This window comes from Calypte anna, chromosome 4A (genome assembly GCF_003957555.1).
Source record: "Calypte anna isolate BGI_N300 chromosome 4A, bCalAnn1_v1.p, whole genome shotgun sequence".
NCBI classification, from domain to species: Eukaryota; Metazoa; Chordata; class Aves; order Apodiformes; family Trochilidae; genus Calypte; species Calypte anna.
In genome coordinates this window covers 43947947-43965130 of record NC_044248.1, presented here as the reverse complement: position 1 = coordinate 43965130, position 17184 = coordinate 43947947, and the positions used below count along the sequence as shown (strand labels likewise).

The following is a 17184-nucleotide window of genomic DNA, read 5'->3' as shown; positions in this document are numbered from 1 at the left end:
AAGAGGTTTATTTTTACCCCTCCTGAGAGGAAAGGGGGATGCTTTACTCTTGGAAATGATATAAGTTAGTGGTAGAAGAGCTAATAAACAAATAAATAAAACTGCAAGAGAAGCAGACTACCCAGTGGAGTTTTATATTTTCCATTACTTTTCTCTGAGGGAGCGTATACACTAGCACTATATTAAGCATGAGAGCCTAAGGTCAGTCTGAACAACATCTGACAAAGGTGACTCCTAAACGCTGCTTTCTTGAGCACGTTCCCCAGTGCTCGGGTAAACTGTCTCTCTCTGTCCACATGAAATAATTTGAAACTGTAATGAGCAACCCATCCAACCAGACAAAGAATGCTGGAATTGCACCTAAGTGCCTGCTGAAATATTAATTCCTTTGTTATGCAACTGCTGTTTGGCTTTAGGAGATGGCTATATAGCAAACACCATCTGTCATCAAGGGCTTGGTGCACAAAGCCACTGAGCAAATGACAGTGGCCGAGGAAGGTATTTGCCAAGCAGTGAGCAGCAATGGGAAGACCATAGAGCCCACTCCCCTCCTCCAGCTCCATAAAGCAGCTGGGTGTGGGTAGCAATGCTAAGAAAGCTGGGCCTGAAAAGGCTTGGGCTAGAGCCCACACTCAGTGAGAGGTGCTGAAGCATGTGGACTCGATGGTAAGAACCCAAGGAGACCAACTGACCCACAGCAAATGGCAAAGGTATCACAGAGGGCAGAGAGGGAGAAGCAGGTATCATGTACCAGGCATAGGAGAAGGGGGGACACAGTTTTCCTGAACACACGTACACTGAGTAACAAAGTGTGGAGATCCGACCCAAAATTTCTAGGCAATGCAGAACAAGCAGCACAGCAAATGGGATGTGATCTTACAATGTGCTCACCTTTTGTTCCCCCCTGCACGTGACTCACAGAGGCACTGTGTTTGATTCATAAACAAATGGAGGAGGCATCCATCAAAGCTCCAAACTTAATTGCAAAAGCGGTGTGGTTTGTTGTTTTACTCCCAATATTCAGATCATTAAAATCTACTCCATCCCTACAGTATCTTTGGTACTGAGCAACCTCTCACAAGAGCTATTTTACATCTTGTACATAGGGTCGATTAATACCTCAGAGCATAATATTCACATATTACCTTTCACACAAGGCACCATTATTCCTCTTTGTTTTATATGCAACAAAGGCTACAGAGGGGTACTAGGTAATGACTATTGCTTTACCAGCCCAGCCTCGGGAGAGAATGGCACAGCTCATGCAAATAACAAATCACAAGGAAATACAACCTGCTATGATAAGTAGAAAATTATCTCACTTTGCCCTCCCCATGCACAGTGTAGTTTATAAAATCAAAGACTTCACTTAGAGTAGAATAATTCCAAACTGGTATTTTGGTACAAGCTTTCTAGGGTAGACCCTAAGCCCCTGATGTCAGTCTTTCCTTGGCCTTAATAGCTCACACTATAAAAATTATTCCATCACTGCATTAAGAAGCTTCACATTTTTTAAAAAATAAATCAAAGATGGATATGCTGAGTCTCTCAGTAGAGAGTGTCCCTTTTGATCAGAGAGGTGGTCTTAGCTGCACCTTGAGGTCTCACAACAAGCAAAACCCCACACAGCCTTTCCACATCATGGTGGAAGGTAGGCAGCCACCCACTGCTCAAGAGATGGGGACCACCCAAGTAAGTTCTCACCATCCAGATGGGGTGGCTGCCATTTCTCAGCCACATCTGCTCAGCCCATGATTGAGGCAGTGAAGATGCATCCTATTCAAAATGAAAACCTAGAAATGGTGATGTTATGCACCATCCAGCTCTTTATGACTGATAATAAAAAAAAAAAAAAAATGATTTCTTGAATTACTGTTGTTTCTTTTTTGAGGTCTGTCACTTTTGACAGTAGGACGGTAGCTGCATCTAACAGGTTTGGTTTCTACAGAAAGCAAATTCTGTGGTACACTTAACTTTTTGTAGCTCTGACACTTCCCATTTGGCACACATTGCTGTAATCTCAGATGACTGTCTTTCTACCGTAACAATTTCAGGCTAAATGGCATGCCTGTGATTTGCCTTCTTAACTTTGGAAGCTTACATATTAGTATTTTCTAAAATCAAACATCAAAATCCCCCAAATATTAGCTTTATACCTCCTCATCACTACAACACTGTATTGAAGGCACTTACCGAACGTCAGCTATTACAGAGGTAGGTCAGTCAAAGCACACTGCTGTATAATCACACACATAAAACTCTGGCAAGAGAAGCTACAAGCCACCAATTGTGCTTCATTCTTCTGCTCTGCTTTCACTCACAGGGCTACCCAGTGCTTTCCAAAAAGTGATCTGTCACTGTTAGACTGTACAGCAAGGAAAACGTGGGGCACCATTTGGGTCTTTGTAACCTAAGCACACACCTTGCACTGAGGACAGTTTTTCATATCCTATCAGCTCAGTTCCATATGATGCACATTGTTTGTCATTGAATGTTTATTTGCCCTTGGGCAACAATAGACAAGCTCAAGGCTGGTCCAATCTCCACAATAAATCAGATTTCTACTAAAGAAACAAATGCAAAGATATCAAGATACATACTGTAAGGGACACACTCATACTGCACTTCCAGGTACTTGTACGTCCCTGGGCAAGGGTCTGGAAACACATCAGGGCCAGCGACAACCGCACACTGGGTCCGATTACTGCATCTGAAAAGGGAGGAAAAAAGAGTCAGAAAGCAGTCCAGACACAAGGACAAATCAAGAGCCTGAGTGGCACCTCCAGCTTCAACAGGAGTGAAGATGCAGAAGCCAGAAGTTCAGCACCAGCTGGGGAAACTTGCCAGACACTGCAAAAAGGCTGGGGGCAAGCACCAATGTCTCCATCAGTTTATTGCCAAATGAGAAGAGGCATGATGGCACAACCTCTTCCCAGAAGTCCTTACAGCACCAGGAGGGATCTATTTAAAACCAAGCTAAGAGGAAGATTTTTTAAAATTATTATAGCTATATGGTCCTTTAATTCTTGAAACCTCAAACTCTACCACATTGACCTTAAATAAACCTTAAATACCAGCACTCCCACCAATCTTCAGTCCTTGCTGAAGATCTTGATGTGCAACTGCACAGAGGGAAACAACCTTGTCTGCTGCAGCAGGCATCTTTCAAGTTAAGAGCACACACAGAGGTTTGCCCCCATGAGATGCTTTCTCCGTGGCACATGACTCTCATCCATGGGTGACTAAACTGTGTACGTGTGGAAACCCACACTTGTCTCTACTTTTGTGGTACAAGCACCTCTATGTATAAATTCTGTGTATTTTGGGGATACAAAAACATTCAGTTCTACGGAGAAAAATCCCATGATTGTTTGTTTAAAGAAGGAAAAAAAAAAAAAGAGAGAAATATAATCAGTCTTTAATTTTTATGCTTTTGCATGCCAGAGAACTCCAAAGGGCAAGACCACTGCATTTACTTTTTCTAAGATGCTGCCTCCTCTGATGTGATACGGGACCCCTGACCCTCTCACTCTTCTGGCAGACACCACAACATCCAGTGCAGAACTCATTTAGGTCTGCAGTGGAAATGCTTCATGTTTACCTGAGGCTATGGTTTGTCAGCCTTAATGAGGATTTTATTTGAGCCCATAAATTAAAATTGACTCATTAATGACTGCCTTAAGCTCCATAATTTCTTTAATTTTATGGGACGATTAATAAGAGCTGATAAGCTTGCTCATCAGGCTGTTTTGCTGCATAACAGATAATCCAGAGGGCTGAGAGGTTCTCATGTTTTCTAGTTGAAAGATGACAGTTATCACAGCAAGTGACTAGTGTTATCATATACACAGAAAAGCAATTTTATTAACAAAAAGGATAACTTTGTTGCCCTCATGCTGCCTACTTACAGACAGGTGTCTTTGAGAGTGCAAGTGGGGACTCCAGAAGAGGCTCTGAACATCATCTCAAACTTAAGTTTAAAAAAAAGAAAAAAAACCCTTTGCTGGGCAACATGCGCGTGTGCATTTCAAAAAGCAATTGCACTGGCATAATCAATAAGTCCCTGTGGCTGTAGGGACAGCCCTGGCCACGTCACATAGAGTAAGAGCAATGGATCAATGAGACATTCCAAAATCACTACTCAGGATGCAAAATTATGAGGAATTAGAGGTGGGGGGAGGAACAGACACATTTAGGGTTCATCTGCACGTGTACAGGTTCTTGTGGTTGTTCTGTTTATTTGGTTTTCTTTTTGTGGGGTTTTGTCTGTAAGGAAGCCTTTGATTTGAATGGAGAAGCATTTCCTTGCAGACTTTTCTTTCTTATGTGAGAACTTGGGACACAAAAACCAGAAGCAAAGACATGCAACCTAGAAAGCTGCTGGTTTGTAACGAGTACTTCAAAACTCGGTTTGGAAGCCGAAGGCTGTAAACACCAGCTCTAACCTCCTCAAAGCACCGCGACACGGGGAAATGCGGGGTGCTGAGATGGCCTTTTCCCCCCAACTCTCTAAGTCCTGAGGGCCTCTTTCACATCCCTGGATCTGGGATGCCCAAGCACCGGGCCTCCCGCAGCCGTCTGAGCCTGGCGGTAACGCAGGGCCCTGCGGCTGGTCGCTCCCCGTCCGCCATTACGGGGCGGCCAGGAGGACACGCACACAGAACCTTCTGGGTCAAGACAAAGGCTGTGAGGGCTCCTCTCACGGGCAAAACAGGCTCAACTTGGGGAAAATAAATTTAGCATTAATCAAATCAAAACAGAGCAAAGAAGAAAGTAATAAAAAAGAGTTTACACACTCCCCCCTTTCCCCGCGCCCCCCCCCCCCCACGCCCGCCCTTCTTGGGCCCAGAGAGCTTTGTTCTGGAAATTTCTACCTCCTCCTCCTCACAGCGGCACCGGGAACAGGCATGGGGCCCACAGTCCGGACACCACAAGATGTTCTCTGCCGCTCCTTGCTTCTCAGAGAGAAATATTCCTCTCAGTCTTTCCCTCATCCATGGCGGGGTCCCCTCCACAGGCACAAAGTCCCTCACGAACCCCTCCAGCCGGGCTCCTCCCGCCACACGCGGCTCCTCACGACCGAACTGCTCCGGCGCGAGCGGCCCGCGGGACCACGGCTGCGCGAGGAACAGTTCCCTCCACAGACGCTGCTCCCTCACCCTTCCCGGGCTGCAGGGACACAGCCTCTGCTCCCTCAGCCTCCCCGGGCTGCAGGGACACAGCCTCTGCTCCCTCACCCTTCCTGGGACACAGCCTCTGCTCCCTCACCCTTCCCGGGACACAGCCTCTGCTCCCTCACCTTTCCCGGCCCGCAGGGACACAGCCTCTGCTAGGGACACAGCTTCTGAGCCTCCCCAGGCTGCAGGGACACAGCTGCTCATCCCTCACGGGCGGCAGATCCGCAACACCTGCCCGGCCGGGCTCCTCCTCCATGGGGGCAGGGGACAGGCTGCCGCCTGACCGCGGGGTGGGGAGGGAAATGTCCTCAGGCACTTCTTCTGGTCTCTCTGTTCTGTTGCAGCACCGCTCTCCTGAGGCGTTGCTTTCTCCTTGCCTCTCCTCTGAAGTTCTGTCTCTCCCCACCTGTAGCTTTCTCTCGCCTCCCCGTCTCCGAGCTCCCCGTGCCCGGGGCTGGTGGTGAGGGCAGAGCCTCACTCCTTTGTTCAGGGAGGGCCTGAGGCGGGAAAGGCTCCTGGGGCAGAACGAGCTCATCAGCTCACCTGGGACACCTCCGGGGAGCCCCTGCACCGGTACCAAAACCGGCACCGCACCTACCACTACACCCACACCCTCTGGTTGATGTGCTTCCTGATCATACTTTTATTCCACTTTCACAGCAGCTTCTTGCTCTCAAGTTCTTAAATACTTCTTCCCAGACAGGTGAAAGGCCCGTTTGACACGAATCTTTCAGGCTGGAAAAGCCCCTTGGGATCCTGGAGTCAAACCATCATCCCTACTCTGCAAAGTTCTCCCCTAAACCACATCCCCCAACACCACATCCAAAGGACCCTTAAACCCCTCCAGGGATGGGGACTCCACCACCTCCTGGGCAGCCTGTTCCCAGCTCAACAGACACACCTCACCATGCTGCCAAAGCACTCAGGCTAGCATGGCAAAAACTCTGCTGCACGTTCCATTTGCAAGATCTGGAAAACACGTCTTGCCAGTGCCTGTCTCCCTCTCTGAACACTTCTGCTGGTGCCAAGTCTGCCCAATGAAAAGGCCACCATCTCACACTCACCCCTGCCAAGGCACAGATGCCTACCAGGACCAACCCAGAGATCAAAAACCAAAGCATAACCTAATACCTGCATTTTCATTCCAACTTGAAACACTCACAGCAACATACATTCCTTTATACCCAGAATTTCATAAATAGGAGCTCACATGATTCACATAGAGTTTTGGAGAGGAAAAACTACCTCCCAGGGAAAAGTGTAAATTGTTCCAGTCAAAAGAGAAGGAAAGGGGGGGGAAAAAAGTGATTCTTTATGCCTCCTTTCCAGCTACATTCCCACTTATTAAGGCACCTGTGTTGTTCTGCAGATGTGGAAAAGTATATACCCTAAAAGAGAGGTGTCAATCCAGTGTAACGTATATACTGTAACAGAAAACATGGATTATTTTTGCAGAACACAAAATACTCCCAGTTCCAGTGGAAAATGACTTTCAGGAGTTTTAATGTGAAACAGTAATAATAATTCATGTGGCATTTGTTTTGTATTTATAGCAGTGGGACTAAAGGAAGCAGATGAGATCAGAACCAGCTGCAGGGCTCAACTCTGCTTGTAACACTGGGTTCAAACTTTAAACAAAACAAACACCAAAACTTCATTTCCCTTCAGCAAACTTCCATTCCTTCTCCCCGAAACATCATGATTTTAAAGTGACAAGGTCATCTTGTGACAGTAAGGCAGAAACACTTTAAGACATAAACAGCTTCTTATTCCTGCTCCAACATCTTAGATCTTTTCCAGTGCTAACACTGTTGATCTATCTACCAAAAGAGAAAGAAATGAATAAAATAATGGTTTGGCAGGTGATGTTTATTTCAGGCCTTCCCAGAAACTTTAATAGCACAGACATGTCAACAGCATCAGGCTCGACATGTCTGGGGCACTGTTTGCCAGAACAAAAATGCAAAGGTAGCACAAAACAAAAGCCCAAACCCAAAAATAAGCCTTTCAGCACTAATCACTGCAGGTGCAAAACTCCAGATCCCCACCTAGTGGGGGACTGCCTGCCCCAGGCAAGAAATACCAGTGCCACAGCCATGGGGACAGGCACCTCTTATGTGTGGGATACAGAATTAAAGCAACCAGAAATCCGTGCACAGGTCTACAACAGGTTCAAACATCCACATCCTCTTTCTCCTGGTCCTTATCCCTTAGAGACAAGCTCTTCTGAGATGGAGCAATGCTTTCTGCAACCTCGTGGCCAGGAGCTCCTGTGGAAAGCTCATCCTAGAAAAGACTACAAACAGGAAAGCTGCCTGCTACCTTCTGAATCTGCACTACCTTGGGAATAAAAAAAATCAGGCTATGTGACCATGAACTTGGATTTGTTCACTAAGCACAGAGCTGCCTTATCCACCCCTTGCTGCTGCTAACAGATCTTCCTTGCAGCTGGTTCTACTCCCCAGCAACAGCAACCTCTAACAAGGGGTTCTTAATGCCAAAGGTGCCAACCAAATTGGCTCACCTGTGTTCAGCCACTTTGCCAACTGATGAGCAAATGAGCACCAGCTGCCAAAAAACCAGATTCTTGTTATCTCCCCCCTCAACCAAATCACATGCTTTATTTTTAAATAAAGGGCTTTATTTTTAATTGCAAAGACAAAGCAGCTGTCCTGTACCCAGGCACGTTAATATAACCACATCAATATCTAAGCATCAATATCTTTCTCAAAGTCTATTATACTTCTCTAATGGTTTTACAGCAAGAGACAAACTTAATTCATTATCCTTCATGGCAATGCTGCAAGACATCCTTTGCCTTATCTGGAACACAAAAATCTCATCTCTGGATGACTGCTTTAAGAAAAGAGGCTGTCACAGCAAATAAGTCAGCAAACAGTGTGTTCTCCCCTGTCAATATATTTCCAAATCAACCCTTTAGGAAGGGTCAAAAGAAAAATACTACTACTAATAAAAAAACAGTAAAAATTAAAAAAAATGTCCTGGAGAAAGTAAAGAGGAAGCAAAGAGAAATTTCACTTGTAAGCAGAGTTAACACGATGGCTTGCAAATAAAGGGAAAAAGAAAAGAAGAAAAAAAAAGATAAAAAGCAGAGAAGGGAGGCAGTGGAGGGTGGAGAGAGGGGAGAACAGAACCACAATCCCTGAGAAAAGCCTTTGGTTCACCACATTTGCTTTCAATAACATCCTGCACAAAAGCAGAGCTAAATCCTTCGCCTGTTTAGGTTCCAGAAACAAAGAATTCCTCAACGAAATCTTTTTCTGCCTCTGCAAAACCTTAAAAGCAAAGGATCGAGTGACAGGGAGATAAAAATCCAACATTTTCTTCATTATGAATGGGCCTTTTTTATTGATCTTTCAGAGCCCAGAGAATCTGGCTCTCCAGCCTCTGGTGCAGTGTAATTATCTGTGGTGTTTAGTGCTAGCACAGGGGAGTCCCACTGCACACTGCATTCTGGTGCTTTATTGACAGCTTTTAATTATCCATCCAGGTGCTGCAGCTGTCAGAAAGGCTGCTGCTTATGTGATCAAACTGGTACATGGAGAGGCAGAGCACTAATTGCAGCCTCACCCAGCACCTTTGTGGAGATAGGCCAGGAAGATGCATTTAAACTGCAGTGGTTAGGGTAAAATCTTAAGTTTGATGGGAAAAGGCTGTCCTCTTTCTAAAGCCTCAATGCTATTTTGTTCCTCTGGTTATTATTTTACATTAAGCCAAGCGTATCTGAAGAAAAATCAAATCACCAAAATCACACCAAAACCCCAGCCAGCCAAACAGCAGGAAAATCCTGCAGAGCCAAACTGAATCCAAGCTGTAAAGGTCACCCAGGGGACTACCTTGATACATTATGGAGAGCCTGGAACCAAGATGGAAAACAGGTCCTGGAAATAATTCAAATACCATTTTTACATAGGAAAAAAAGAAAAAGTAATTATGTCATTTCAGCTCACTGATAAGGCCCTTAAATTTTAACAAGAAGCAGTTAACAGCCTTATCACAAGATTTAAGAGATTTATTGACAATTTGGGGCACCCCTGTGCATGTCAAGAACTCCCCAGCTTGGGAAGCTGAGGTCTGGGGCAGGACCCAGCAGTGGGGATACCCTGGCTCCTTGTGACTTCCCCAAGGAGGATCCTTCCTCCCAAGCAATGAAAGTTTTTTCCTCTGTGCTTCGACACAGAATGTTTCCTGTACTTTATAGTTTCCTTGGATTACTTTCTGTCCCATCTCTTTGCAATTGACAGGGTGGGGAGGAGGGATGAAATCCCCAAGGGAAATTAATGTGTACTCCAGTAGGAAAACCTGCCAAGTGCCTTGTGTTAATGTGCCTGCCTACAGCATCCCTGTGGCAACAAGAAACCTAAACAAAAAACCTGGGGAAAGAAACACTCATCATTAGTGCAAGACAACGAAATGGCTTTCTGTCCAAGCCACTGGGAACATCCAGACAAAAGGTTTGGGTCAGCATGGAAAAGTGATCTGCACCTAAGACAGGAGCAGTCATGGTGTTGCTCAGGACACAAGTGAAGCCAGATTTGCAGCACAGGCCAATGTCTGGGCCATAGGGCTGAAAACTAAACCTGGCAAGCATCAAGGCTGTAAAGCTCATCTTTTAAAGAACTACATCTGTCCTTTTACAGGTACTCTGCTTCTTCCAACTCCATAAACTTCTGTAGCACCCTAATAAAAATCCACTTTACCAAACACTGACAGGATATCTGGAGAGGAGAGTAAACACCTAAAACAAACCAGTCAAGACTAGGCTGCTTGGCTTAGCCAAAGTTAACACTAGTTAAAATAACTGTGAACAGAAAATAATCTGGCTTTTAATTTGGGTTAAGAGGTCAAATTAAAGTTTAGAGGAAGTCAGGGCTGAATTTCAGCTGGTGCTCCACATCACTTTGCCTTGATTGCCATTTTAACACAAGTCAATGTGACTTAAAGCCCTTTTTTTATTTTCTGCAGTGCAGCCACCCAGAGATGGCAAAGCCAGAGCAAGCAGCAAAGGATTATTTTCCCTGCAACAGCTCTGAATTGTGTTCAGACCCTATGTCTACCAGTCAGTAGCTATCCACTGAGTCCAGAGCACGGGGAGCTGAAGCTGTGCTGGAGCCCTGCAGCACCATCAGGTATGAACATGCTGCTCAGCACTGGCTGAACAAAACCCAAGTATTTTAGAAAAAAACAAAAGCAAACATCTTCTAAATATACGAATAAAAAAAGATATTCTGTCCTGTTGGTAAAGGAAAACCACTAACTGCCATGTTTTCTCAAAGTACAAGGAATTGCACAGCCCATAATAGCCACAACGCTGCCATTTACCATCCAACATCCCCATCCCAGCCACTGATTCCTGCAAAAGCAAAACCTGATATGAGATAATATGGTTGCTAAATGGGCTCGAGTAATCTGTATTCACAGGCTGGTAAGTTTAATGTATTAGCCTTTCACCTCTGTGAATAAGGCTAAAGAAAGGGTTGGGGCCAAAATCATTTGTACTGCACTCCATCTCAAATTTGACATAATAATTGAATGACTGAACGAAACAAAAATGAATGCATCCAAACAGTGCAGGAGGTCAGAGCTGGGCAATTCCCTGGTGAACTCAGGAGTGAACTGAAGGCATCTGTGCAGCACTGTTTCTAAAACCCAGAGCAATCTCTCTCTTCATCACTCTTGCCAATGGCATGATACAGAGGTGAGTTTTAAGTAAAGGTCCATGGATTTTAGTTAAGGAAGCACTTGCTCCTCAGCCTCTTGAGGGGGAAGCTCCTCACCAAATGAGACACAGGATCAACATGTGAGAGGTTGGTTATGCCTTAAGCATCATGGCTAAATCAGACTAAAAGATATTAGTAACTCAAACAGCCTGTCAGGGCCACATGCTATTAATACAGCAGCTGTTAATGGCACCTGATTTTATACAGCACCTGGTGTAAAGGAGTCTTGGCCACTGTGCCTCAGAAATTAAAACAGCACAGATAATATTCAGAAATAAAAAAACACTTTATAAAAAAAAATCCTGAAATTAACTAAATATGTTTTATATATTCAAAAAGGATTTTAAAAAAAATAATTGTACAAGCGTAGCCAACTCTGCCTCTTTTATCTTAAGCCCAAAGCTTAAATAAAAGCAGCCTGGACTTTGATTCTAAGCTCCAGAGAAAGCACATCACAAACCTTTCACATGGCTCCCAGCCCAGTGGTGCCCAGCCAAGGCATATGTGGGAGCAGCCAGTATCTTAGGGATCTCCAACATAGTACTTGAAACCATCACTTTAAGTTCCTCAACAGGTCTAACTTTCTGTGGCTGTATGCAGGAGCATGGCAGGGGGTGTAGGGATACATTTTTAAGAACATCTGCCCAGCAGCTCCAGCAAGGCTTTTAAGAACATCTGTCCAGCTGTGCTGCATGCTGGACTGGGGGAAGTCAGGGGCCTTCCCCCCACCCCATTCCTTATTCACTTGGCCTTCCCAGGGCAGTTTCCAGCACATCCATCCATCCATCCATCCATCTCTCTCTCTACCTCCCTTTCCAGCTACACATGCTACCAGCTCTTCTGCCCCTCATTGTCTGAAGAAAAGGTGAAGAATGGGACACTGCTTACTCATTACAGACATTAACTGCCCTTAGTATTTATGGTTGAAATAAATGCAGAGTTATCTAAAAAATATTATCTTGAGGAAAAAAAAATTCTTATAGGAAAAAGAGCCTTTGAAACATCTGTGGGAGGAACAGAGCAACAGGGCATCTGCAATACCTCAAGACCTTGGGAAGATGCAGAACACACTTTGCTAGTGGAGGATGATATTACAGAGCCTGCCTACTGCTGTACTCACAGACTGTGAAGTAGAGAGTCCTTTCAGGAACCTAAACTCGAAGGGCAAGTTTTCCAGAAAGGCTCTGCCTCCCAACAGAGCTGAATTTTTCAGAAGAGCTTGCTGCTTCTTGGAGGTGCTGCCAAAAGGCTCAGCTGTTGGAGGATGGTCTGGGACTCCTTGGGTCTCATGGAGAGCAGTGAAGCTGCTAGGAAGCATTTTTCTCAGGCAGCAGGCTGTGTCACAAAGTGCCTAACCACTTCAGGAACCCAGTCTAGATAGTTCTTCAGAAAAACAAACAAACAAACAAACAAAAACCAACCCTGCCTGAGACTGCACGGGAGAATTGGGTAGGCCAAAAAAATGGGAAATCCACATTCCAAACCATGGAGCAAGTCTCTGGCAAGTCAGCTTTAAAATATGTGACTGATGCTGCTCAGACATACTAGCTGTAGTCCAGGGAGATGGATGAAAGGGTAAAGATGCAGGATAAATTCATCAGATGTCTCCATACATCATTTCTGTAGTTCACATTTCTTCTCTGCCTTTCATTACTTACATTTGTAAAGCCACTGGATGCCTTAGTGCAGTGGATCTAATAAAAGGGAAGATAAATTTTAACAACCCATTTTGAAACATCCTCAGATGATCTAGTTTTCTTCTGAATGTTAATGGCAAGCATTACTAACAACACAGCCTCGGAACAAACAGCCAGGGCTGGAAGCAAAAGCAGAGTCATGCCATGGCCTGGGAATGCACAGCTCTGCTCCCCCTGCCAGCTGGTAGAAAAGATCTTATTTCTGACCCTCATGTTTTGGCAGCCTCCACTGTGTCACTGAATCCTGCCATCCCTTTGCACACACCCTCTGACCCAGGGGCAAAATTCCATGCTGAAGAAGAGGAGGATGTGTGTTTGGAGATCTGCAGCGAGGAAAAGAATCCGAGCTGCCTGACAGCTGGTGGGAGATGTGGGATGCCAGAGGGGTCCCAGCAGAGCATACAGTACTGCACACACGCACAAAAAATCATTAAAGTTTCTGTCTCTGAGACATGAAAGAAAGGAAGAGCTATCCGGAGAATTCTTGGGTTATATTATCAGCTAATGGTATTCCCTTTGTCAGGCCTGCAGCCCTGGGATGCTCACCACCAGCAATGGTCCAGGAGGCCTGGTGGGAAGGAAGGGGAAGAGCCATCCTTCTCTTTGTCCCTGCCTTGTCCCTGGGGGCTTGGCAATCAAAGGGAGAGCGTGCTGTTGCATGGCTGGAGTTGTTCCACGACAGAAGCAAAGACCAGAGTTTAATCCATCCCAGGTTAAACAAAATAAATGACTGCACAAGTGAGCAATTACAGAGCATTCCACAACCAGTACTCAAAGAACCTCACCATTGATTAATTAGGTTCAGAGGGCCAAGGCTAACCTCACAGTCCCCTGAGAAAGAGACCACTTAGCCCCTTTAAGAAGGGGAAAAAAAAGAAAAGTTTTCAGCATTCTTATGCTTGAGCATCAAACAGCTGCTACATCAGTGAAACAATTAGTTGGGCCTGACCTACATTCAGCTCTACTGCTTTATTACATACAGAAGAAACTTAATTAAGCTTCTGTTACTTAATAAAAGCAAATAAAATCCTGCATTTTATGTCAAGGATTGCTAGCTTGCTCTGCTAGCTACCACCTAGCACCAGAGGACTCTGGCCTCTGATGCCTGCCCTGTCACCTTACCAGACCTATTGCACCCGTGCAGTTTGGTTGATCCCCAACCACATCATGGACTGGGCAATGAGTACTTGGGACCTGCTAGGAGGCAGACATTCCCTTCACTCCAAGAAGCAAAGCAGCAACAGCTTGTTCCTGGCAAAGAAAAACATCCTGCTTGCTGTGTAGCTGCTCTCCCCACAGGCCTGACCTGCACCCCAGTAAATTCAGGAGGTGAGCAGTCATTTACAGGCACCACAGACCAGTAACAGTCTGAGTTGGGGAGTGGAAGTATACTATCCCTTAAGATAAACACAGTGTTTCACCAGTTCATGTCCCTACAGACATTCCCCAAGCCATCCACCCAAAGCCTCCCTTTTGAATATTAATATTTTCAAACAGAGCTGATAAAAAAGAGCTACCCCTACCCCATACAGGTGACTCACTCTCAGCTTCACTCAGACACTGTAACTGTGCCCAGCTTCTCTATGGGATTATCAGGGGTGCACTACACCCTCCCCACCCTCTTCCCTAAAATGCTTGCCTGCCCTCCTCTTCTGCCTTAACACAAACAGCTCCCACGTTTTACAAACAGTAATTTCTTTACCAAATGTTGAGAGTATGGGGCTTTTCCTTATGAAATCAGTGCCTTTAACAGCATTCACTTCACTCTGGATTGTTGAGGTGGTGTGTATGAATAGCCAGTGCCCTTCATGAATTACTGAAACTGTCCCAACTACCCTCATCCTACCTGTCACTCCCTGCAACAGCATCAACTGCAGAAGAGACACTTCACTTGTCCAGCTACTTCATGCCAGGGGCTCAGGCTTGATGCTGTGGCCTCTGCCTTCACAAATATTCTGACAAGTCTCTCAAAACGCCAGTGAACCTCATCTCACTCCCTCCAACATGACCAAGTAAATAAATAATGCTATTTATGCACTGCACACTGTTTGTCAACCCATTTGTCATTCCTGATTTTTCATTGCTTATGCAACAAAACTTAATTTTACTCAAACCTCCCTTGCAGGTGTGATGAATGCTTTATTTATACAACAGCATTTCATCTTGCAGAGCTGTTACCATACATTTACAGGCCTTTTAGTCAACATGTTGTGCCAGCAGGTGTAAGGAGAGATGAAAACTACAGGCATGCTGCAATTACAGCCAAGGGGGGATCATGGATGGCTCAGCTAAAACCAGAGAGCATGAACCACCACTTCAGAGGAAGTGTTCACTGCCCAGCGTTGGGAGAGTTGAAGAACATGGACACATTCTCAAAGACCTTCTCAAAGTTCAGTGTGACACTGTCCCTCTCTGCTCATCTTACCAGAGCACCCACAACCCTATGAGGAGAGGCTGAGGGAGCTGGGGGTGTTCAGCCTAAAGAAGAGGTGGCTCAGGGGAGACCTCATCACTCTCTCCAACTCCCTGAAAGGAGGTTGGAGCCAGGGGGATGTTGGGCTCTTTTGCCAGACGACTTTCAACATGACAAGAGGGCACAAAGGGTCTCAAGTTGTGCCAGGGGAGGTTTAGGTTAGATATTAGAAAGAATTTCTTTCTGGAGAGGGTGATCAGGCATTGGAATGGGCTGCCCAGGGAAGTAGTGGATTCTCCGTGTCTGGAGATATTTCCAAAGAGCCTGGATGTGGCACTCAGTGCCATGGGCTGGGAACTGCAGCGGGAGTGGATCAAGGGCTGGACTTGATGACCTCTGAGGTCCCTTCCAACCCAGCCCATTCTATGATTCTATGAACACCAAGACTCACTCTGTCTAGCACGCACATTATTTTCAGGCAAATCGTCTCCATTGATTTCCCCCGACTGAAATTTCAGTCCAGGGCTGAAGAACCCAGAAGCAGATGCTGCAACAAATCATTAGACTTGAGCAAGCCATGAATAAATCCCCCTGGGCAGTGTCTTCTAGTGGTTAGAAGACCAGACATGGCATGGGGAAGGGGTCTCTACTGTGATTTATGGTGCAAGGCAGAGCAGCCTTTGGGGGGCATCTCTGCTCTTCTGCGAAACAGAAAGCATTATACTATCTTCCCTGCAAAGTTTTTTGAGAGCCTCACAAGAGAAAAAGCCATCTAACTTTTATTACTATCTACTCATGTGTGAATTTTGCTACCCAAACCTGCTAAGACCTACAGGGTCTCCTCTGGAAGTAAAGCATCATTGCAATGAAGGGCATCAGAACCTGTCCCTGGTTTCTGCTTTGCATGACAGTCACCACAGTAATGCTTTGCCTTTCATTCACTGATGCACTGAAGCACACAAATTGCTTCCCTGGCTTACAGGAGCCTCACAACCGTTTGACTCTAAGCAGTCTGCAGTACAGAGCGTAAAGGATCAGCCCTGAACCAATCCTTGTGCTCCTCAAAAGGGACGCCCTTGGCAGTGTTCACCATGAGGACAAAATCTCATCAGCTCCTGGCAACCCCTTCTTGATGAGCCTTCAGAACCTATCATCTATTCCTATATTTTTGAGAGTGGGGGGGTAAAGAAAAGGTGAGAGAAGCAGCTATGGACTGATTTCAGATAATTTGGTATCAAAGCTCTCCTTCCTCCACTTTCCTTTTAAATGTAAAAGGGGTTGGGGATTCATAAAGAACTATGTAAACAGACATCAGACTCATGTTTATTGCCTAAGCAATAAAAGATTAGAATTGACAAATGGAGAGGTTTTTGGAGACACAGATGCTACAGTCATTTTAATATAATTTGGATTTCCAAATCAGTAATTACTCTATCACATATTTATAATTTTGTAGATGCTACTAGAAATGCTGATGTCTTTTTCTATGCATAGTAATGAGCAACAACAAGGGCTCTTAATATAAAGCCTGTAATGTTTGTATTCATATGTAAATAGGTTATGTAAACGTTTTAGACATTTCTCACTAAAACACTGAGTTCTAATCTAAGTGGCTCCATTCCTAAACTAGAAAATCGCACTCTTCATAGAAATTGTTTGCTACTCTGTCAGCACAGCCTCCAGAGCAAACTGAATTTACAGGGGGATTGACATCTCTCCAGGAGATGCAAAGCAAACTGGCACTCTATAAATGCCCAGGCAGCTGTGCAGGTAGGTTTTTAGAAAGCTTGCACACAGTGGCCGTGGTACTGTCCTTCACAGGACCTGATGTCCCCTTGCTGGTGTCTCACTCCTCTTTGAACATCCATACAACAACCTGCATGCAGTGAGGTCTGTTCTCAGCTCTGTCATGCAGAGAAAGCCATCTTGAGACTTCTTCCTTGGTGTCTCTAACAAATCAGATCCAGCTTCATGCCTTTTGCTTCCTGTTGAACGTATACATTTGCAAAGATGATTTAGTGCCAGTAAAGCCTTTGGAAAGACAGCTTGGAGACCCCCAAGGCTCCTCTATAGCATGAGCCATTCCCATTTGTGTAGGAGACAATTGATGTCTTTTGTTCATCAGCAGAAATGAAAAGGAATTGTGAACAAGAAAG

The 17184-nt window shown here is 45.2% G+C and overlaps 1 protein-coding gene across 6 annotated transcripts in view; it reads right to left on the bottom strand.

The window, feature by feature from the left end:
* Window positions 1-17184, bottom strand: part of ADGRL3 (adhesion G protein-coupled receptor L3) — a 401888-nt gene that overhangs the window by 172484 nt on the left and 212220 nt on the right. For all 6 annotated transcript variants that reach the window (XM_030449718.1, XM_030449717.1, XM_030449722.1 and 3 more), the window contains one exon: window positions 2601-2710. In XM_030449718.1, coding sequence (XP_030305578.1) covers window positions 2601-2710 — 110 coding nt within the window. The remainder of the gene's footprint in view (window positions 1-2600; window positions 2711-17184) is intronic.